Below are 22,243 nucleotides of genomic sequence, written 5' to 3'. Positions count from 1 at the left end.
AGAAGTTCAAGATAGGGTGATCTCGGGTGTATGGGTCGGGGAGTGCAAGGTGTCGGAAATACACCAGGAGTTGAAAGAAGAGGGGGAAGCGCTGGTAGAAGAGTTGTAGGGTAAATGGGAGGAGGAGCTGGGGGAGGAGATCGAGGAAGGTCTGTGGGCTGATGCCCTAGGTAGGGTTAATTCCTCCTCCTCGTGTGCCAGGCTCAGCCTGATACAATTTAAGGTGGTCCACAGAGCGCACTTGATGGGGGCGAGGTTGAGTAGGTTCTTTGGGGTAGAGGACAGATGTGGAAGGTGCTCAGGGAGCCCGGCGAACCATGTCCATATGTTTTGGTCATGCCCGGCACTGGAGGGGTTCTGGAGAGGAGTGGCGGGAGCAATATCTCAGGTGGTGAAAGTCCGGGTCAAGCCAAGCTGGGGGCTAGCAATATTTGGAGTAGTGGACGAGCCGGGAGTGCAGGAGGCAAAAGAGGCCGGCATTCTGGCCTTTGCGTCCCTAGTAGCCCGGCGAAGGATTTTGCTAATGTGGAAGGAGGCGAAGCCCCCCAGCCTGGAGGCCTGGATAAATGATATGGCTGGGTTCATAAAGTTGGAGAGGATTAAGTTCGCCTTGAGAGGGTCTGCGCAGGGGTTCTACAGGCGGTGGCAACCGTTCCTAGACTATCTCGTGGAGCGTTAGAGGAAGGTCGGTCAGCAGCAGCAGCAACCTTGGGGGGGGTGGGTGGAGGGGACGTCCTGGGAGAGGGGGGGGGGGGGGGGACTGCCTGGGAGGGGGAATGAGCAAGAGATAACATGAAGGGTTGGGGAAACTGGCACGTACGGGTAAGGGCCAGTGTACAAAGCTGTGTAAATATATCATTTTGCCATGTATATATCTTGCTCTGCGCGATTTCTCGTTTTTTTTTGTTACGAGGGGGCGGGGGGGGGGGGGGGTTATTGTTTGTAAGGGAGAAAAATTGTGTTAAAAAACTTTAATAAATATATTTTTTTAAAAAAGAATATTGCAATAAATTTAGAATAAAGCCAGCATGTCATCAGGCTGCACGTGAGCAGAGAATTCATTGTACTTTGAGCCATTGAGAACGTTTTCACTGCTTCTTGAGCATTGAATGTCTTATATCTTATTCCTTCTTCTATTAATGACATTACAAGGCTATAGGTAATTGGTGGGATTCTAGTCAGCCGACGCCGAAATCGGAAAATGTGAAAGGGCGAGGAATCGGTCCGACATTGAAATCGCGGTGGCCGCCGATTTGTCGGCAAATCACAATTCTCCGTCACCTTGACAGCAGCGTCAATGCGATCCGGAACGCACGTACAGTAAACGCCGTTTGCATATCATAAGCAGGCCTGACCCGGTATTCTCCGCGGCCTCCGCGATTCTCCACCTCCAATGGGCCGAATTACCGACAGCGCGGTTCACTTGTGCTTTTAAAAATTGTGACACTGGCCGGGCTGGCTGTGGTTGGGAATGGGGGGTGAGCCTCCTAGGGCCAGGCTGGTGTGACAGGGGAACAGGCCGCGTAGCCGTGGTGACCCCCCCCCCCCATGGGACTGGGGCCTAGCCACAAACCGCTATTGCCGTGGCTTGCAAGGCAGCCATCTTGCTGCGTACCCCACTGACCACCCCCCCCTTGGCCCCTGGGTTTGCAGAGTGACACCGGCTGTATGGGTGCTCCCAGCCCACCACCCCCGCACCCCAACTTGCAAGCATGCATCCCACCCTCCACCACACCCTCCCCATCTCCCAACCGCCCACCACCCGCCAGCGGGTCATCAGGCGACCCACCCACAGCAACGCCCACTGTAGCCCTTATGGGTGTGCCGGACGGGGGCCGTGAAGTGTACTGCTGGCATGGGCAGTGCCAGCTGACAGTACCCGTGACAGGGATGGGCGCCGGGTCCAAAGGCTCCCATGGTTCCAGGCACCGACGGGGTCATGGGTGCGGAGATAAGGTGGGCATGCGGGGGCAGAGTCCTCAGTGCCAACCCCCGTTGGACCTGGGTGGGCACAGGAGTACACACCATGCTAACATGTCGGCCTTTCACCCCCTGCAGTCAATGGATATTGGAATTCAACCAGAAATGGCGGCCTTCCTGCTAGTCGTCGCAGCCCTGTGGGATGCACTGCTGTACGAGTGCTGCTTGAGGAGGAGGAAGCTGCAGTAGTGGAGCCTGCCCCAGAAGAACAAGAAGCAGCCGCCCAGGAGGGAGAACCGGCTGCCCAACAGGCCAAGGAGGCGTCACATGAGGTCTCTCGTGTACCGGCAGTGCCTGGCATTCGAGGACCTGCCGGACCGGGCATGCATTCGAAGGCTCTGGCTGAGCAGGGAGACAGTGCGATGTATCTTCCAGATCATGGCACACCTGGCACCATGGGGATAGGGGGAGGACACCCACTCCCGGTGGCCGTCAAGGTGATGGTCGCCCTGAACGTATACACCACGAGGTCCTTCCATGCGGCAAGTGGGGGCCTGTTTGGATCTCACAGACCTCGGTGCACAGGTGCACATCATGGATGCTCTATTTGCCGAGTCGGCACAATACATCCACTTCAATGTGGACCAAGTCCACCAGGTGCCCAGGCAGTGGGGCTCGCCACTATCGATTGGATGCCCCTTGTTCAGGGGGTGAACAACGGGATGCATGTTGCTCTATGGGCATCTGCAGATGGCAGGCTGCTCTACACAAACCGAAAGGGGATTCCACTTGATGAACGTGCAGCTGATATGTGACCACCAGATGTGCATGATGCACGTCTGTGTCTGATACCCAGGCAGTGTGCATGACGCCTTCATCCTGGCTCACTTGAAGATTCCTGACATGTTCGAGACCCCTCCGGCTGGGCAATTGGTTCCTGGGCTGATGACGCCTATTCAGAGGTCACAGACCAATGCCAAGAACCGTTACAAGGACACCCTTGCAGTGACCTGGGGTGTGATCAAGTGGTGCTTCGGCATCCTGAAGATGCGGTTCAGGTGCCTGGACCGCTCTGGAGGGACCCTCCAGTATGGCGCTGAGAGAGTCCCCCGCATCATAGCGGCCTGCTGTGTCCTCCCCAAGATCCTGCAGCAGAAGGGCGGAGGAGGATGATCACCAATCCTTATCCAACGATGAGGATGCGGGGTAGGGTGAGGGTGGGCAGGACATGAGGCCCAGGCTGGCACGGGAGGCTGCACGACATGTGCGCGAGGGCCAATGCGCACGGGACGCTCTGAATGCTGACTGGGGGAAGGGGGAGACTGGCCAGGAGAACGGACAGCGCGTTCCACCCGCCCTGCTACCCTTGCTGCACTACAGGCTGCAGGCCCTGGGTTGGCAGTAACACCAGGTCTGGTCCATGGGATGGAGGATGATGACTACCCGCTCTGCGATGAGCTCTGATGCTCCGCATCATTTGACAATGTCTGACTCCTGCCCACGGTAGCACTTTCCACCATCCACCTTGGTGATCCCTACATGCGAGCTGGCCATTCCATCACATGGTGCCATCGAATCCCTGGGGTGACAGTGGTGGGGATGGTTAGGGGGGGAAGGGTGGTGGGAGCCCAGCCCACCCGCAAAGTCTGCCTATTCCCCCTCAACCCCCGCACTCCCTCTCTGACCAGACCAGCCCAGACTGGCCCACCCGTCACATCCATCTGACAGAGCACTGAGGCTGGTTGTAACAGTGTTAACAGGTGTTTAATGTGCACAAATATTTAAAGGTACGTGGCCGAGCCCTTAAAATAAACTGTGTCTTGCACCCATGCCAACTTAATTGGTGTCTAGCTTTCTGGCCTTACGGGCCCTAACGCTGCGTCTAGGTGGATCCCCAGACGGTACATCAGGGTGGAGGTGGCCTGATGTGATGCCTGCCCTACGATCTGGCATTGGTGGGCGACTTCTGGAACGACCTGGCCTGGAAGGGCCCAGCTACTGCTTGGGTGTTCCAGGTGGCGTGATTCCGCCCTGTTCTGCCTACAGCCCACCAAATGCGTCAGGGACAGGAGGTGGGGAGGAGGTCCAATGTGCTGCGGTGTTCCGGCAATTCCCCTGCAGGAGACACTGGCATGGGCCCCATCACCTCCTCCGAGGGCTTCGGGGCTACTCTATGGGACGGAGGTGCGAACGGAGCTATCCCCTGAGGCTCACCTGCCACCTTGCGCTGCCAGTCATTGAGGCCCATAAGACCAGAGCCAAAACCCTCGCCCCCAAGCCTCTACCATGCGGTGTTGGTCTGGGTGGCATGAATGGTCGGCACCACCTCCTGCACGCGGATCGACTCTTCCAACTGAGCCTGCAGGTGCTGGATGCTGATGTAGTCCTTGGCTCTGCGACAGTAGCTCCACGATCAATGGGACTTGCCATTCCAGAAGCCCGAAACCCGTCTGGAACGGGTTCCTGGGGTCGGCCTGCCCTCCGACCGTCCGCCCTTTCGGGAATTCCTACCTACACCTGATGTACCAGATCAGCTGTGTGGTGCGCACCAGATAGTATCCCAGGAGCCTCTTCACTAAAGTGGCCAACTGAGGTGAGTGTCTCTGGGATGGTGGAGGGTATTGGAGACAACTGTGACTGGAAATCTGTGTCATCCTCGGACTCGAGCTTCGCGGTGTCTTGGGACACAGAAATATGGCTCCCGACCATGCTGCTGTCCTCAGCACTGCCCCGAAAATGGGGCGGGGGACTGTGGCCGTGGCACTGGCTGGGGGCGGGGGACACCAGATGGACCCCCACATCACCAGCAGGTCCCACAAGACACAAGACAAGACGCATGATTAGACTGCGGGCCAGACGGGGTGGGGATGGTCAGTTGGTGTGGGGGTGAAGATGAGGGAGGTATGGGGGTGGTGTTGTGGGGGGGGATTGACATACGCGTCACAGGGAGCCGCAGCTCAGCAGGGTCTTACTTCCTTGCCCGCGGCCAATCTCCGGCCACCTTCCTTTCCTCTGGCCGACCACGTCCAGGGCCCTCTGCTCAGCCATGGTGAGGGGCCGCAGGTCTGGCAGTCCCCCTCCAGTTTTCTCCCGCTCCCGCCGGCTATGGTGGCCTTCTCCTCGGGGATGGGGAAACAGAAAAAGCACAGCGTTAGACAGTCCGACGCATGCAGGGTAGGCAGCTGGCGGCCTCAGTGGCCAGGGCACCCGGCCATGGCAGCTGGTATGGGTGCTGACATCTGGTGCAGGGTGGGGGTTTGGCCGCTCTCCAGGTGGGGGGTGGGAGGGCAAGGCTTACGGGTGTGTGGGACCAGGGTTAGTGCCAGGGGCACAATGTTGCCTAGTCACCCTGATGAGGTTGTGCAGTTTTTTTACGGCACTGCAGGCTGGTCCGGGCGATGTTGCTGCTGGCGCTGACCGCTTCTGCCTTCTGTGCCAAGACATGTCGAATGGCGGCGGGTGGCAGCCTCCTTCCTGGGCCATGGTACAGGGTGACCTGATTCTCCTCCACTGCGTTCAGGAGGGTCTCCAGCTCGGCGTCTGTAAATCATGGTAAATCGTGGAGCTGCTCTCCTCACTGCCATCGTGTTGGCTGGGATGGTGCGTGTGGGGAGGGAAGTGTGTGTATGCAGCTGCAGCTTGTCAGCCTCCTGAGTGTCAATTGCAAAACCGATGAATCCAGCACCCTTTCTCATTAGAATCAATTGTGTTCCATGAGGCCAAGAAATTTTAGGTGTGTATTTGCCGTTATTAATATTGTGAATATTTGGAACACGTTGAGACATATTTGTGCATACTGACCCTTTGAATTAAATATATTTAATTCTGCAAACATGGCAACAAAATGTTATTCAATGGGTTCTCCATTCTAGTTTCTGCAGTTAAAGATCAAAGGTTATACTATTTCTTTCAATGAAACATGTTATTTTCTCATATTTCCCTCTCCGTCTTTTTCTTCATAAGATTTTGTCTGCGTATATCCTCCTTCTACCAGGAAAGCAGGAAAGCAGGAAAGCTGTGAGCTTAGTGTTGGCGCCGGCCTCGGGACTGAAAGTATGCTTGCTCCTGACTGGACAAATTTGGCATTCTTTCGCGTTGAAATATCACACTCCTGTTACTGTGATGTGTCAAATCTAGTGGCCAAACTTTGTGAAGCTCATGGTATTATGTCAATGCTGACACTCAGAACTGCAAATATAACACAATGAAAGCAGCAAAGCCAGCACCACAACCCAGCATTCACATTGTAACTGTTGCCATCTCTGGGTGGAGGGTAGATCAGCCTGGATCCAGTAGTTGCAAAAATACCTTAAGAGTCCCAAATGAAGTATTTCTCAGCAGTCTCAAACCACTTGGTCATGAGTTCCCAGCACAAAGGACCTGCATTTCCAAAGGTCTTTCCAATGTACTCCTGGTGAAACTCTGTCAAAACTCTGAATCAGGCTGAGATCATAAGATCATAAGGGACTGGAGCAAGAGTAAGCCATTCCGCCCGTCAAGCCTGTCCTACCATTCAATGTGATCATGGCTAATCTGATTATGGTCCACATTACCTAAAGCCTAAGATGCCTGCCGGTAACATTTGTGGAGATGCCGGCGTTGGACTGGGGTGAGCACAGTAAGAAGTCTTACAACACCAGGTTAGAGTCCAACAGGTTTGTTTCGATGTCACTAGCTTTCGGAGCGCTGCTCCTTCCTCAGGTGAATGAAGAGGTATGTTCCAGAACCACATATATGGACAAATTCAAAGATGCCAAACAATGCTTGGAATGCGAGCATTAGCAGGTGATTAAATCTTTACAGATCCAGAGATGGGGTAACCCCAGGTTAAAGAGGTGTGAATTGTGTCAAGCCAGGACAGTTGGTAGGATTTCGAAGGCCAGATGGTGGGGGATGAATGTAATGTGACATGAATCCCAGGTCCCGGTTGAGGCCGTACTCATGTGTACGGAACTTGGCTATAAGTTTCTGCTCGGCGATTCTGCGTTGTCGCGGGTCCTGAAGGCCGCCTTGGAGAACGCTTACCCGGAGATCAGAGTCTGAATGTCCTTGACTGCTGAAGTGTTCTCCGACTGGAAGGGAACATTCCTGCCTGGTGATTGTTGCGCGATGTCCGTTCATTCGTTGTCGCAGCGTCTGCATGGTCTCGCCAATGTACCACGCTTCGGGACATCCTTTCCTGCAGCATATGAGGTAGACAAAGTTGGCCGAGTCGCAAGAGAACGTACCGCGTACCTGGTGGGTGGTGTTCTCACGTGTAATAGTGGTATCCATGTCGATGATCTGGCACGTCTTGCAGAGATTGCCATGACAGGGTGGTGTGGTGTCGTGGTCACTGTTCTGAAGACTGGGTAGTTTGCTGCAAACAATGGTTCGTTTGAGGTTGCGCGGTTGTTTGAAGGCAAGTAGTGGGGGTGTGGGGATGACCTTGGCAAGATGTTCATCGTCATCAATGACGTGTTGAAGGCTGTGAAGAAGATGACGTAGTTTCTCCGCTCGGGGAAGTACTGGACGACGAAGGGTATTCTGTCGGTTGTGTCCCATGTTTGTCTTCTGAGGAGGTCAGTGCGGTTTTTCGCTGTGGCGCGTTGGAACTGTCGATCGATGAGTCGAGTGCCATATCCCGTTCGTACGAGTGCATCTTTCAACGTCTGTAGATGTCTGTTACGCTCCTCCTCGTCTGAGCAGATCCTGTGTATACGGAGCGCTTGTCCATAGGGGATGGCTTCTTTAATGTGTTTAGGGTGGAAGCTGGAGAAGTGGAGGTTATCCGTGGGTTTGCGGTAAAGCGAAGTGCTGAGGTGACCGTCCTTATCCGGGCCTGAGAACAGCGGGGGTGCCGGAGAATCGACATTTTGGGTGTCTCCGGCAATTCTCCGACCTGCGGCCCGCGGAACTCGACCGGGCCGTTCCTGCCGCTTGGGAGAATCGCGGGAGGGCGTCGGACCGGCGTCCCGGGAAATTTTGGTGGCCCAGGCGATTCTCCCAACCGGCGTGGGAGTGGAGAATCTCGCCCCTTGTGTGTCACTTGCAATCTCTGTCTAGTGTCTGGCAGCCTTGCCTTGAAATACTTCACCCATTGTGTATTTCCAAGAGGTTTTGGATGGATCTGCCTGTGGCAGCCTTTGTCTCAATATTCAGTACTTTGCATTTTTGGGGGTTCCCACCAAATCCATGAGGTTGCAGGTCTTGTTTCACGATTCCCGATATCTCTGTGACCACTTCCCAATGCAACCTCAGCAGTCTCTGGCATTGCCTCTTCTTTTTTTTTTAAAATATATTTTATTCAAGATTTTTTGGCCAAACATAACAGTACACAGTTTTTCTTTTTAACAGCAATAAAGCAATATAAATAACAGTGGCCAGTTTTAAACAAATAAATAAATAATATATAAACAAAAACTAAATGGCAACCGCCTTATCAAAACTAGTTACTCTCCAAAGGTACAATCCAACAGTCCAATATACATTTCCTAAAACAAATGCCTATACATATAAAAGACATCCCTGAGAGCCCTCCCGGGTCCTCCCACCCCCCCCCCCCCCACATAAACCCTACCATGTCATTTATCCAGGTCGCCACGCCCGGGGGTTTGGCTTCCTTCCACATAAACAATATCCTGCGCCGGGCTACTAGGGACGCAAAGGCCAAAACATCAGCCTCTCTCGCCTCCTGTACTCCCGGCTCTTCTGCGACCCCGAATATAGCCAACCCCCAGCTTGGCTCGACCCGGACCCCCACCACCTTCGAAAGCACCTTCGCCACCCCCACCCAGAACCTCTGTAGTGCCGGATGCCGGACATGACCAGAACATGTGGGTGTGATTCGCTGGGCTTCGCGAGCATCTCCCACACCTATCCTCTACCCCGAAAAATTTACTGAGCCGTGCTCCAGTCATATGCGCCCTGTGTAAAACCTTAAATTGTATCAAGCTTAGCCTGGCACACGAGGACGACGAGTTTACCCTACGTAGGGCATCAGCCCATAGCCCCTCTTCGATCTCTTCCCCCAACTCTTCCTCCCATTTCCCTTTCAGCTCATCTATCATGATCTCCCCCTCGTCCCTCATTTCCTTATATATATCCGACACCCTACCATCCCCCACCCATGTCCCTGAGATCACTCTGTCCTGCACCTCCTGCGTCGGAAGCTGCGGGAAATCCCTCACCTGTTGCCTCGCAAAAGCCCTCAGTTGCATATACCTAAACGCATTCCCTTGGGGCAACCCATATTTTTCGGTCAGCACTCCCATACTTGCAAATGTCCCATCCAGGAACAGATCTCTCAGTTGTACTACCCCAGCTCTTTGCCATACTCCAAATCCCCCATCCATTCTCCCCGGAACAAACCTATGGTTATTTCTTATCGGGGACCGCACCGAGGCTCCCGTCGTTCCCCTATGCCGTCTCCACTGCCCCCAAATTTTTAGTGTTGCCACCACCACTGGACTTGTGGTGTATTTCTTCGGTAAGAACGGCAACGGCGCCGTCACCATTGCTTGTATGCTGGTCCCCTTGCAGGACGCCATCTCCAATCTCTTCCACGCCACTCCCTCCCCTTCTCCCATCCACTTACACACCATTGAGATATTGGCGGCCCAGTAATAATTGTTTAGGCTCGGTAGTGCCAGCCCCCCCCCCTATCCCTACTATGCTGCAAGAACCCCCTCCTCACTCTCGGGGTCTTCCCGGCCCACACAAAACTCATAATACCTTTCTCAATTCTCTTAAAAAAAGCCTTTGTGACCATCACCGGGAGGCACTGAAACACAAAGAGGAATCTCGGGAGGACCACCATTTTAACTGCCTGCACCCTACCTGCCAGTGACAGGGACACCATGACCCATCTCTTGAAATCCTCCTCCATCTGTTCTACCAATCGTGTTAAATTAAGCCGGTGTAAGGTTCCCCAATTCTTGGCTATCTGAATCCCTAAGTACCGGAAATCTCTTGTTACCTTCCTCAGCGGTAAATCATCTATTTCCCTGCTCTGCTCCCCCGGATGCACCACAAACAACTCACTTTTCCCCATGTTCAGTTTGTACCCCGAAAAATCCCCAAACTCCCCAAGTATCCGCATTATCTCTGGCATCCCCTCCACCTGGTCCGCAACATACAACAACAAATCATCCGCATACAAAGATACCCGGTGTTCTTCTCCTCCCCTGAGCACTCCCCTCCACTTCCTGGAACCCCTCAGTGCTATGGCCAGGGGCTCAATCGCCAATGCAAACAGTAACGGAGACAGGGGACACCCCTGCCTCGTCCCTCTGTGAAGCCGGAAATAATCAGACCTCTGTCCATTCGTGACCACACTCGCCCTCGGGGCCCTATACAGCAACTGTACCCATCCGATATACCCATCTCCAAAGCCAAATCTCCTCAGCACCTCCCACAGATAATCCCACTCCACTCTGTCGAATGCTTTCTCGGCATCCATTGCCACCACTATCTCCGCCTCCCCCTCTGGCGGGGGCATCATCATTACCCCTAGCAACCTCCGTATGTTCGTGTTCAGCTGTCTCCCCTTCACGTACCCGGTTTGGTCCTCATGGACCACCCCCGGGACACAGTCCTCTATCCTCGTCGCCATCGCCTTGGCCAGAATCTTAGCATCTACGTTTAAAAGGGAAATGGGCCTGTAGGACCCGCATTGCAGCGGGTCTTTTTCCTTCTTTAAAAGGAGCAATATCGTTGCCTCTGACATAGTTGGGGGCAACTGCCCCCTTTCTCTAGCCTCCTTAAAGGTTCTCGTCAAAAGCGGGGCCAGCAAGTCCATATACTTCCTATAAAATTCCACCGGGAATCCGTCTGGTCCCGGGGCCTTCCCCGCCTGCATGCTCCCAATCCCTCTCACTACCTCCTCCATCTCAATCTGTGCTCCCAGTCCCGCCCTCTCCTGTTCCTCCACCTTAGGGAATTCCAGCTGGTCCAGAAAGCACATCATTCTCTCCTTCCCTTCCGGGGGCTGAGCTTTATATAACCTTTCATAGAATGCCTTGAACACCCCATTCACTCTCTCCGCTCCCCGCTCCATCTCTCCCTCCTCATCTCTCACCCCACCTATCTCCCTCGCCGCTCCCCTCTTCCTCAGTTGGTGGGCCAGCAACCGGCTCGCCTTCTCTCCATATTCGTACTGTACACCCTGTGCCCTCCTCCATTGTGCCTCTGCATTACCCGTGGTCAACAGGTCAAATTCTACGTGTAGCCTTTGTCTTTCCCTGTACAGTCCCTCCTCCGGTGCCTCCGCATATTGTCTGTCCACCCTCAAAAGTTCTTTCAGCAACCGCTCCCTTTCCCTACCCTCCTGCTTTCCTTTATGTGCCCTGATGGATATCAGTTCCCCTCTAACCACTACCTTCAACGCCTCCCAGACCACTCCCACCTGAACCTCCCCATTGTCATTAAGCTCCAAGTACCTTTCAATACACCCCCTCACCCTGAAACATACCCCCTCATCCGCCAATAATCCCATGTCCATTCTCCAGAGTGGGTGCTGTTCTTTTTCCTCTCCTATCTCCAGGTCCACCCAATGTGGAGCGTGGTCCGAGATAGCTATGGCCGTGTACTCCATCCCTGTCACCTTCGGGATCAATGCCCTTCCCAAAACAAAAAAGTCTATCCGTGAAGTCTATACTTTATGAACATAGGAGAAAAACGAGAACTCCTTACTCCTAGGTCTACTAAATCTCCAGGGGTCTACTCGACCCATCTGCTCCATGAAGTCCTTGAGCACCCTAGCTGCAGCCGGCCTCCTCCCGGTCCTGGACCTCGATCTGTCCAGCCCTGGGTCCAGCACCGTATTAAAGTCTCCCCCCATTACCAACTTTCCCACCTCCAGATCCGGGATACGTCCCAGCATACGCCTCATAAAATTTGCAACATCCCAGTTCGGGGCGTATACGTTCACTAGAACCACCGCCTCCCCTTGCAATCTGCCACTCACCATCACGTATCTACCCCCACTATCCGCCACTATGGTCTTTGCCTCAAACAGTACCCGTTTCCCCACTAAAATAGCCGCCCCCCTGTTCTTTGCTGGCATTGCCTCTTCGACATACGCAGGTAAGTAGTTCTCATTCTGAAGATGTGCTGATGCACCTGTGCCCATCTTCTACAATGCCTTCTCTGCATACCTGCTTCCAGGTCAAGCTCCCTCTCTGGTACTGCCTGCTGCTGGCCTATTGTTGGCTGATGACAGCCCTTCTTTTTCATATCCTCTCCCCCTTCTCCCGAGGCTGTAAGGATATTGGGTGCATCAGCCTCAATGCAAATCCACCTACTGTGTTAAGAAGGCAGGCAATGATATGAGCACCTCCGTGCTCATGACTTTTATCCATAAACTGCTCAGCAATGAAACTTTCAAATCCTCCCACGGGCTATACCCAAAACTACCCCCATACCACCGTAACCTCCTCCCACTTGGACCTGAACTCCTGCCAGCTGAAGGTAGGATTGTAGAACTGGCCAGCAACACAATCAGACTCACCTCTACCTGGAACCCTCCACCATGTCTCTGTCATTTTAAGATGTGCCCATCATCCTTGATCCTCCGAGCATCACTCTACACTTCCCCCGTCATAGAATTTAGAATCATAGAATTTACAGTGCTGAAGGAGTCCATTCGGCCCATCGAATCTGCACCGGCCCTTGGAAAGAGCACCCTATCCAAGCCCACACCTCCACCCTCCCTGGAACCCAGTAACCCCACCCAACCTTTTTGAACACTAAGGGCAATTTATCATGGCCAATCCACCTAACCTGCACATCTTTGGACTGTGGGAGGAAACCGGAGCATCCGGAGGAAACTCACGCAGACACGGGGAAAACGTGCAGACTCCACACAGACAGTGACCCAAGCCGAGAATCAAACCTGGGACCCTGGAGCTGTGAAGCAACTGTGCTAACCACTGTGCTACCGTGCTGTCAACCTTGAGTCTCTCACCATCTCCCTGCCTCTGTGACAGTCGATATGCCATCTCTTCCCCTGACCTTATCCCCTCACCATTGATATTTCTCCACTGTTCCTACACATACCCCTATCATCCTTGACATGTCCTTAGAATCTCTTGACTCAGCCTTTAAAACTTTTGATCATCTGTACCTGCCCTGTTACCCGTGTAGCTGACCCTGACCCCTTATCGCTGAATCGCCCTTGCCCGTCCTGTTCTGCCCCTCCATCCAAGCAGCCATTCTCCTTCTCCCCTCCCCTGTGCTACAGAGTTCAACAAAGACAACCACTCACCTGAGGTCCAAATGGACAAACTAGAATAGTGCTTGGCACCTTTAAACGTACATGTTTCTCTTACACCGCTGACTTCACCATGCAGGCAGGATTTTATCTGAAAAAGGTAATCAAAATAGGAATCCCTCACCAGTCGGCGTGAGGCCTGACCTGCCAATGCAGTGCCACCAACTTTGTTTCCACCACCCACTGTCCCAAACTGCGGTTTTGCATCAAGAGTAAATGATTCTCAACACCTGCCATGTTTCCCTCTCCTAGAGCACATGTCCTGCAAAATCCACTGGATATTTATAATTTGGCTGAGATATTAACTGGAATGGGAATTATTTTCAAATTCAGACATCAGCAGCATTCCAACCAAGTCCTTCCGGGAAATAATTCCATTTCTGCCAGAAACTCTATGGTACCTCAGCCAAGTGGCTGTTCTTTGTGTAGAACCCCAGTCTGAGATTGTCGGTAGACTATTCAACTGTGGATGATATCATAGGAAAATCAAATCCAGACACATGCAGACCTATCAGTAGGAGCCACAAACTTCAATCAGAAGTAGCATGGTACAGTGCATTGAAGGTATAATCTGATATAATTTGTGTCAATACTGTATGGGGTTCAAAAAGATTTCACAACTCAGATATTTTAAGAGTATTTAGTCAGAAATGTGTACACAATAGAGAATATTAACCACTCAGTATTCCCCCTGCTAATGAAACCTTTCAAGGAAAAATAGCTGGAGCTGTTGAAGGAGATTTGAAATGATCATTATTATTATCAAGGAAGATTATCAAGGAAGATTGGGAAAGCACAGTGGCACAGTGGTTAGCGCTGCTGCCTCTCATCGCCAGAGGCCCAGTTCAATTCCGGCCTTGGGTGACTGTCCGTGTGGAGTTTGCATTTTCTCCTCCGTATCAGCGTAGATTTCCTCCGGGTGCTCCGGTTTCCTCTCATAGTCCAAAGATGTGCAGGTTAGGTGGATTGGCCATGATAAAGTTGCCCCTTAGTGTACAGGTTGTGCAGGCTAGGTGTGGTTACGGGGATAGGACGGGGTGTGGGTGCGGGTAAGTGCTCTTTCAGAGGCTCAGTGGAGACTCGATGGGCTGAACGATCTCCTTCTGCACTGTAGGAATTCTATGGTTCTATGCTGACAGCATCTAAGCATCAACAGGACAAAAAATGACTGGTAATGGAGAATTAAAATGCACAGAGGGTTCAACGGGAGGCGGTGGCGTAGTGGTATTGTCACGGGACTAGTAAACAGAGTAATGCTCTGGGGACCCAGGTTCGAATTCCGCTACTGCAGATGGTGAAAGTTGAATACTATAAAAACAATCTGGAATTAAAAGTCTAATGATGACCTGAAACCATCGCTGATTATTGTAAATAAAACATCTGGTTCACTAATGTCCTTTCAAAAAGGAAATCCGACAGCCTTACCTGGTCAGGCCTACAGCAATGTGGGTGACTCTCCCCTCAAGTATGGATGGGCAATAAATGCTGGCACAGCCTGCGATGCCTATGCCCCATGAACACATTTTTAAAAAGCAGTAGACCAGATGAAGATATAAACATATATTCGTAGCCTTGTTATGTGAGTGTGAGGAAAATGTTAAAACAATTTAGAACCACATCTGATCACATTTACCTTAAGACAGTTACTAATACACTCAAAAAGTGGAAAAGATTAAATTCCCCTGTATTACAATCACAGACCAGACCCCAACGGTAGCTAGGGTACTGGACAAAAACCCAATATTTTATTTTAATTTTGTAAAACTGTGAGGAAAGGATACCTCACTCCAGGAGTGATTTCATGCAAAATAGGGATAATGAAATGAAAATCGCTTATTATCACAAGTAGGCTTCAAATGAAATTACTGTGAAAAGCCCCTAGTCGCCATATTCCCGAGCCTGTTTGGGGAGGCTGGTACAGGAATTGAAACGTGCTGCTGGCCTGCCTTGTCTGCTTTAAAAGCCAGCTCTTTAGCCCTGTGCTAAACCAGCCCCTACAAAACGTTATTACCAACACAGTATTAAAATATCTTTAAAATCACTCAATAAAATAGCTTACAATTCCCCCTTAAAGAATGCTAATCAATGCAGTGACACAATAACCCTTAACAACTATCTTTACTTCCATTCAAACAGAACCATCTCAGATCTCAATCCACTTTTAAATACAGTTAGCAGACCCAGGCATACTTGCTTAAGAGATGTTCTTATGCGGCATGTGGCACAGTGGCTAGCACTGGGACTGCGGTGCTGAGGACCTGGGTTCAAATCCCAGCCCTGGGTCACAGTCCGTGTGGAGTTTGCACATTTCACCCCACAACCCAAAGATGTGCAGGTTAGGTGGATTTGCCACACTAAATTGCCCCTTAATTGGAAAAAAAAAATTGGGCACTCTAAATTTATTTTTAAAAAGATGTTCTTTGAGACTGTTTTAAGAGATAGACCTGAATCCTGTCAGGACAATGCAGGAAGTCCAGCTGAAATCTTCAGAAACTGTCAACTTCCAACTGAACAATCTCTGCTAAAATGCCTGGTACTCTAGCTCCTCCCATTAGTTACATCATCTTACTAACTGAACACAAAAGATCTCTAATTAAGTACTCCACAGGAACCCTCTTGGCCCAAACAAATCCATTAGCCCACGTTTTTGTGACACTTTAATTGTACCTCTTGCTCCCAAAAAAACCTTGCTGTCTTGTAAACTAGGTTTTTAAAAGCACCACTGCAGCAGTCATGCACATGCTAATCCAGACTTTAACCCTTACCGCACCAAATTCATAAATCTCTGAAATTCCTACATCCAGCACACCTGGCAAGCAATTTTCATTGACCTATTTGAATTAAGGACAGCAGAGGAGGGTGTGAAGAATGGTCCTATTAGGAATGCAAAAAATCTTTTGGCAGATCACTTCGTGATATTCTGTTTTACAGGCTTTAGCCTGTCTCTCGAATAAAATGTAACATTGGGATCCCCCAGACCTGTACGTTTCTGTGATCTGCCATAATGTCGCAATGTTGGAGTTGTTTATTTTGGGGTTAGAACAAGATGGTGCTTCTTCTTTGCAATGAAAGCATTCTTTATATAAACAGGTTTGTATGTGGCACTGCACATGTTGCTCCACATTTATGTGTGGTTCCATTGTAGCTGTGTTTTGTGTCTGTAAGTTACTAATCATGCTATTGAAAAACGCTTGTTTTGATGATTAATTTCCCTCTGCGAATGTGCAGTTAAAACATTGTGAATGTGAGTGCCTAGAAAGGTTTGGATAGGTTGTTTGACTAAATATGGCTAATTCTCAAAAAGAGATTGAAACTGATGGAAGACAGTATTTAAATGTTTTGACTGGTATCACAATTGTCACACAAAATTCAGCACTACCTCAAATCAAATCAAATCCAATTACGCCTTAATTTGTTTGAACAATGCTGCTCGTGGCCAAGAACTCTGGACTGGGAGAGATTATTTCTGATTGTAAAACTGGATGAAAGCATCAGTTTTATTATCTATCCCTCATTTACTGGTGTGACTGGGGAGATTGAAGAGAGATTGATGACACGTGTATTCTCACCAGATTCATTCAAGAGTAGATGATTAACATTGAGATCATTTCTGTTTCTCTGAACTATGATAATTGAACCAACAGGATCTTTTCGTATGATTTAGCATTAGTTTAACAAAGAGTATCACTCTTACGCTAGTTGCATATTAAAAACTTGTGCCGTTTACCCAATTGAACCAGGAATTCTATCTGCTGTATTTTGGTAGAGCAACGTGAGCTATCTACCTAACTCAAATACATTTATTTCGTAAAATGTTTCTTCTCTTATTTTGGGCTGGATTCTCTGTTTCAGGGACTATGACCCCCTCGCCGTCGTGAAAACTGTGGTCGTTTACGCCAGAAAATCTGGCATCAAAAGGCCACAGATTCACAGCCTTACAGGGGACTAGCAGGCAGCTATTGTGGAGCTCACAGCTCCAGCTGCCGATACGGCCCCCCGCACTTCCGGGTCAGAGGCTGCGCATGGGTCAGAGGCCGCACCTCCGGGTCAGAGGCCATGGCGGACTCAGATCACGGACCTGGACCACGGAAATACTGGCCCCGATCGGCCTCGTGCCGGACCCGGACCACCCGCTCAAAAATACCCCAGTCCCGAATGAGGCCCTCCTGTCCTCCGATTGGCCCGCCCCTGAGTCCACAGCCGCCTCGCGAGTATCCCGAATGACAGGACCATGAGTGATCCACGCCGTCGGGAACTCGGCCGGTCGGGGGCTGAGAATAGCGGGGCGGGCCTCAAGCAATGGCCTCCGGTGGTGGACAATCAGCTTTTCGGCAGGGTGGAGAATCGCTGAACTGGCGCCAGTCCCAATTTCATGTGGGAAACTGGATTCTCCGCCCCGTCGTCGAATGCGATTTCGGCTTCGGGGTGCGGAGAACCCCGCCCTTCGGCTGTTTCTCTCAAATAAGGCAGTTGATTTTAGGGTCAAACCATGCAACTTTTTAAGACTAATTTTACACTTCAGCCATGCTTTAATGTTTTCCTTTTGTGCAGTGAAGCACCATCAATATGACGCGAGGCAGGTTAAGGTAATGTCAATTGAAGGCTTTATTAAGCAGAACTTTATCCCCAGCAGCGTGGTTACAGAATGCAGCTGCTGAGGGAAATGGAGGGAAAAACTGGGTTCTTATACCGGCATTTCTGGGTGGAGTCCAGTAGGTGGCAGATCCTATCAGGACCTGGCATCCCTCCACCAATAGCCTGTCGACACGTGGTGCACCGTATTACCCCTAATACATACCACCACATTCACCCCCTGTTGAAAAAAAACCCGGCGGGATGGTGGTTCGCATGGTGGTAGGGGTTTACAGAGTCGGTACTGTGCCGTAACTTTGAACAAAACCCAAAATTATCGCTTCAACTGGGCCAACGGGCCAAACAGGGTCGGCATGATGCCATAACTATAACAAGACACAATAACTGAAAACGTTGAGAGTTAAAGTGATTCGATGAGCCGGATGGGCGCCCTGATCGTCCTTTCCGATCGTGTCGGAGTGGTGGTGATGGCGCTGGCTCGGGTCCCGTCGACTCTGGGAGCGTAGCGCTGTCCCCTGTGTCCTTACTCCTGGGCGGGTCTGGGAGGAGAACCGAACCCCCCGGGAAGGGGGTGGTGCGGGATGAACCGGCGGGAGTGAGGAGGTGGTGATTGGCGTTGGGGTATGGGTAGCTCCGGCGGGCGCCAGATCTCGCAGGGAGACCGTGTCCTGTCGGCCATCGGGGTACTCCACATAGGCGTATTGCGGGTTGGCTTGAAGGAGATGCACCCATTCCACCAACGGATCTGACTTGTGCGCCCGCACATGTTTCCGGAGCAGAATGGGTCCCGGAGCTGCTAGCCAGGTCGGAAGTGGCGTTCCAGAGGAGGACTTCCTAGGAAAGAGGAGGGGGCGCTCGGGAGGCATTTCATTCGTAGTGGTGCACAGCAGGGACCGGATAGAGTGAAGGGCATCCGGGAGGACTTCCTTCCAGCGGGAAATTGGGAGGCTCCTAGACCGGAGGGCCAGCAGGACGGCCTTCCAGACCGTTCCATTCTCCCTTTCTATCTGCCCGTTCCCCCGGGGGTTGTAACTGGTCGCCTGCTCGAGGCTATGCCCCTGCTGAGCAGGAATTGACGCAGTTCGTCACTCATAAAGGAGGACCCTGTCGCTATGGATATAGTCGGGGAAACTGAACAGTGTAAAAATGGTACCGAGGGCTTTAATGACCGTGGACGCTGTCATGTCGGGGCAGGGGATGGCGAAAGGGAAACGGGAGTATTCGTCAACGACGTTCAGGAAGTACGCGTTGCGATCGGTGGAGGGGAGGGGGCCTTTGCAATCCAAACTGAGGCGTTCAAAGGGTCGAGGGCCCTTAACCAGGTGCGCTCTATCTGGCCTGAAAAGTGCGGTTTGCACTCAGCGCAGATCTGGCAGTTTCTGGTGACTGTTCGGACGTCCTCGACGGAGTAAGGGAGGTTGCGGGCCTTAAGGAAGTGGTAGAAACGAGTGACACCCGGGTGGCAGAGGTCCTCGTAGAGGGCTTGTAGACGGTCCACTTGTACATTGGCACATGTGCCACGAGATAGGCCATCGGATGGCTCGTTCAGCTTTCCGGGACGATACAAGATCTCATAATTGAAGGTGGAGAGTTCGATCCTCCACCGCAGGATCTTGTCGTTCGTCCCGCTGTGCAATATCGAACATGAAGGCAACCGACCATTGGTCAGTGAGGAGAGTGGATCTCCTACCGGCCAGGTAATGCCTCCAGTGTCGCACAGCTTCCACTATTGCTTGTGCCTCCTTTTCCACTGAGGAGTGGCGGATTTCTGAAGCGTGGAGGGTTCGGGAGAAGAAGGCCACGGGTCTGCCTGCTTGGTTGAGGGTGGCCGCCAGAGCTACATCCGATGCGTCGCTCTCGACCTGGAAGGGAAGGGACTCGTCGATGGCGCGCATCGTGGCCTTTGCGATATCCGCTTTGATGCGGCTAAAGGCCTGGCATGCCTCTGTCGTCAGGGGAAAAGTAGTGGACTGGATTAGTGCATGGGCCTTGTCTGCGTACTGGGGACCCACTGGGCGTAATAAGAAAAGAAGCCCAGGCAGCGTTTCAGGGCTTTGGCACAGTGGGGGAGAGGGAACTCCATGAGGGGGCGCATGCGTTCAGGGTCGGGGCCTATCACTCCATTACGCACTACGTAGCCCAAGATGGCTAGACGATCGGTGCAGAACACGCATTTTTCTTTGTTGTAAGTGAGGTTCAGGGCGTGAGCGGTCTGGAGGAATTTTTGGAGATTGGCGTCGTGGTCCTGCTGGTCGTGGCGGCAGATGGTGACGTTGTCGAGATACGGGAACGTGGCCCGTAAACCGTGCTGGTCAACCATTCGGTCCATCTCTCGTTGGAAGACCGAGACTCCATTCGTGACGCCGACTGGAACCCTTAAAAAGTGGTATAACCGCCCGTCTGCTTCGAAGGCAGTATAGTTGCGGTCACCGGGACGGATGGGGAGCTGGTGATAGGCGGACTTGAGGTCCACAGTGGAAAAGACCGTGTACTGTGCAATCCGATTGACCATGTCGGATATGCGGGGGAGAGGGTACGCATCTAGCTGAGTGTACCTGTTGATGGTCTGACTATAGTCGATGACCATCCTCTGTTTCTCCCCGGTCTTAACGACTACCACCTGGGCTCTCCAGGGACTGTTGCTAGCCTGGATGATGCCTTCCTTCAGCAGCCTCTGGACTTCGGACCGGATAAATGCTCGGTCCTGGGCGCTGTACCGTCTGCTCCTTGTGGCGACGGGTTTGCAATCCGGGGTGAGGTTCGCAAACAAGGAAGGCGGTTCAACCTTGAGAGTCGCGAGGCCGCAGACAGTCAGTGGGGGTATAGGGCCGCCAAATTTAAATGTTAAACTCTGGAGGTTGCATTGGAAGCCCAACCCTAGGAGTGTGGGCGCACAGAGATGGGGGAGGACATACAGCCGGTAATTTCGGAACTCCCTCCCCTGCACTGATAGGTTAGCGATGCAGAACCCCGTGATCTGAACGGAGTGGGATCCTGCCGCCAGGAAAATTTTCTGGGTGCTTGGCCGAATTACGAGGGAACAGCGCCTTACCGTGTCCGGATGAATGAAGCTCTCCGTGCTCCCAGAGTCGATAAGACACGGCGTCTCTTAGCCATTCACTAGGACTGTAGTGGTTGCAGTCTGGAGCGTCCAGGGTCGCGACTGGTCGAGGGTCGTCGAAGCCAGACGTGGTTGTTGAAGTTGAACATCGTAATCAGGCAGTATGTGGCCATCTGTGTCGGGGTCCTTCAGCCAAGATGGCGGCGTCCACGGATCGAACGCGGTCGGGGGAGGACAAAATGGCGGCGCCCATCTCTCCCTCGTGGCGTCCGGGGTCAAAAATGGCGGCGTCCGTTGGTCACACGTGGATCGCTGGGGGGGCTGGGTCTGTGGTCCCTTTTCTTCCCCGGAGATAGCGGTGACCCCGCGGGACTTGCACACCGTCGCGTAGTGGCCCTTCTTCCCGCAGCTTCTGCAGGTAGCCGCGCGGGCTGGGCATCGCTGCCGAGGGTGTTTTGGCTGGCCGCAAAAATAGCAGCGGGGCCCCCCCGGTTGGTCTGGTGTTTTGGCCGCGCAGGTTTGAGGGGGTGGGGGGGATGTCGGAGAGTCGACCGCAGCGGGGGTCCACGGAGCCCAAGGGGCTGTAGTGCGGTCGGGGGCGTTGGCGCGGGCGTTACGCGAGGCCACATCGAGGGATGCCGCCAGGGCCCGAGCTTCTGTTAATCTCAGAGATTCTTTCTCCAGAAGCCTCTGGCGGATCTGGGAAGAGGCCAAACCTGCCACATACGCATCGCGGACCAGGAGCTCTGTGTGTTCACTCGCTGTTACCGCCGGGCAGTTGCAGTTTCCACCCAGGGTCTGCAGGGCGTTATAAAACTCGTCCAGCGATTCCCCCAGAAATTGCCGTCGTGTGGCGAGCTGGTAGCGAGCAAAAACCTGGTTGGCGGGCCGGATGTAGACATCCTTCAGCGCGGCGATGGCACCGGTGAAACCGTCCTCGTCCTCGATAAGGGAGTAGGCGTCAGGACTCACCCTGGAATACAGGACCTGCATCTTTTGTTCGTCAGTCGGTGTGCCGGGGGCCGTTCGGAGGTAGCCCTCAAAGCATGCCAACCAGTGCTTGAAGATAGAGGCCGAGTTAGCTGCTTGGGGTGCGATGCGCAGGCACTCCGGGGTGATTCGGAGCTCCATGTTCCCACGTCGTTTTCTTCAATTTAAATTCTGCTTAATATGACGCGAGGCAGGTTGAGGTAATGTCAATTGAAGGCTTTATTAAGCAGATCCCATCAGGACCTGGCATCCCTCCACCAATAGCCTGTCAACACGTGGTGTACCGTATTACCCCTAATACATACCACCACATGCAGTCAATCATATTCATTCTTTGCTAAAATGTCATGGAATCTTCTAAAGATGAGCAAACCTTAAAGTGCACGTAGCTTTCAACATCTTGCAAACATCAGGCAACCACTAATTAT

The 22,243-nt window shown here is 52.3% G+C and overlaps 1 protein-coding gene across 1 annotated transcript in view; it reads right to left on the bottom strand.

The window, feature by feature from the left end:
- Positions 1 to 22,243, bottom strand: part of LOC140389029 (uncharacterized) — a 57,900-nt gene that overhangs the window by 8,093 nt on the left and 27,564 nt on the right. Inside the window, exons 7-9 of the mRNA XM_072473194.1 lie at positions 15,937 to 16,002; positions 13,166 to 13,262; positions 12,057 to 12,158 (exon numbers count right to left, since the gene is read on the bottom strand). Of these exons, the coding sequence (XP_072329295.1) occupies positions 12,057 to 12,158; positions 13,166 to 13,262; positions 15,937 to 16,002 (265 nt within the window). The remainder of the gene's footprint in view (positions 1 to 12,056; positions 12,159 to 13,165; positions 13,263 to 15,936; positions 16,003 to 22,243) is intronic.

Source organism: Scyliorhinus torazame, chromosome 14, assembly GCF_047496885.1.
Source record: "Scyliorhinus torazame isolate Kashiwa2021f chromosome 14, sScyTor2.1, whole genome shotgun sequence".
Lineage (NCBI taxonomy): Eukaryota > Metazoa > Chordata > Chondrichthyes > Carcharhiniformes > Scyliorhinidae > Scyliorhinus > Scyliorhinus torazame.
This window is presented reverse-complemented; position numbering and strand designations above follow the sequence as displayed.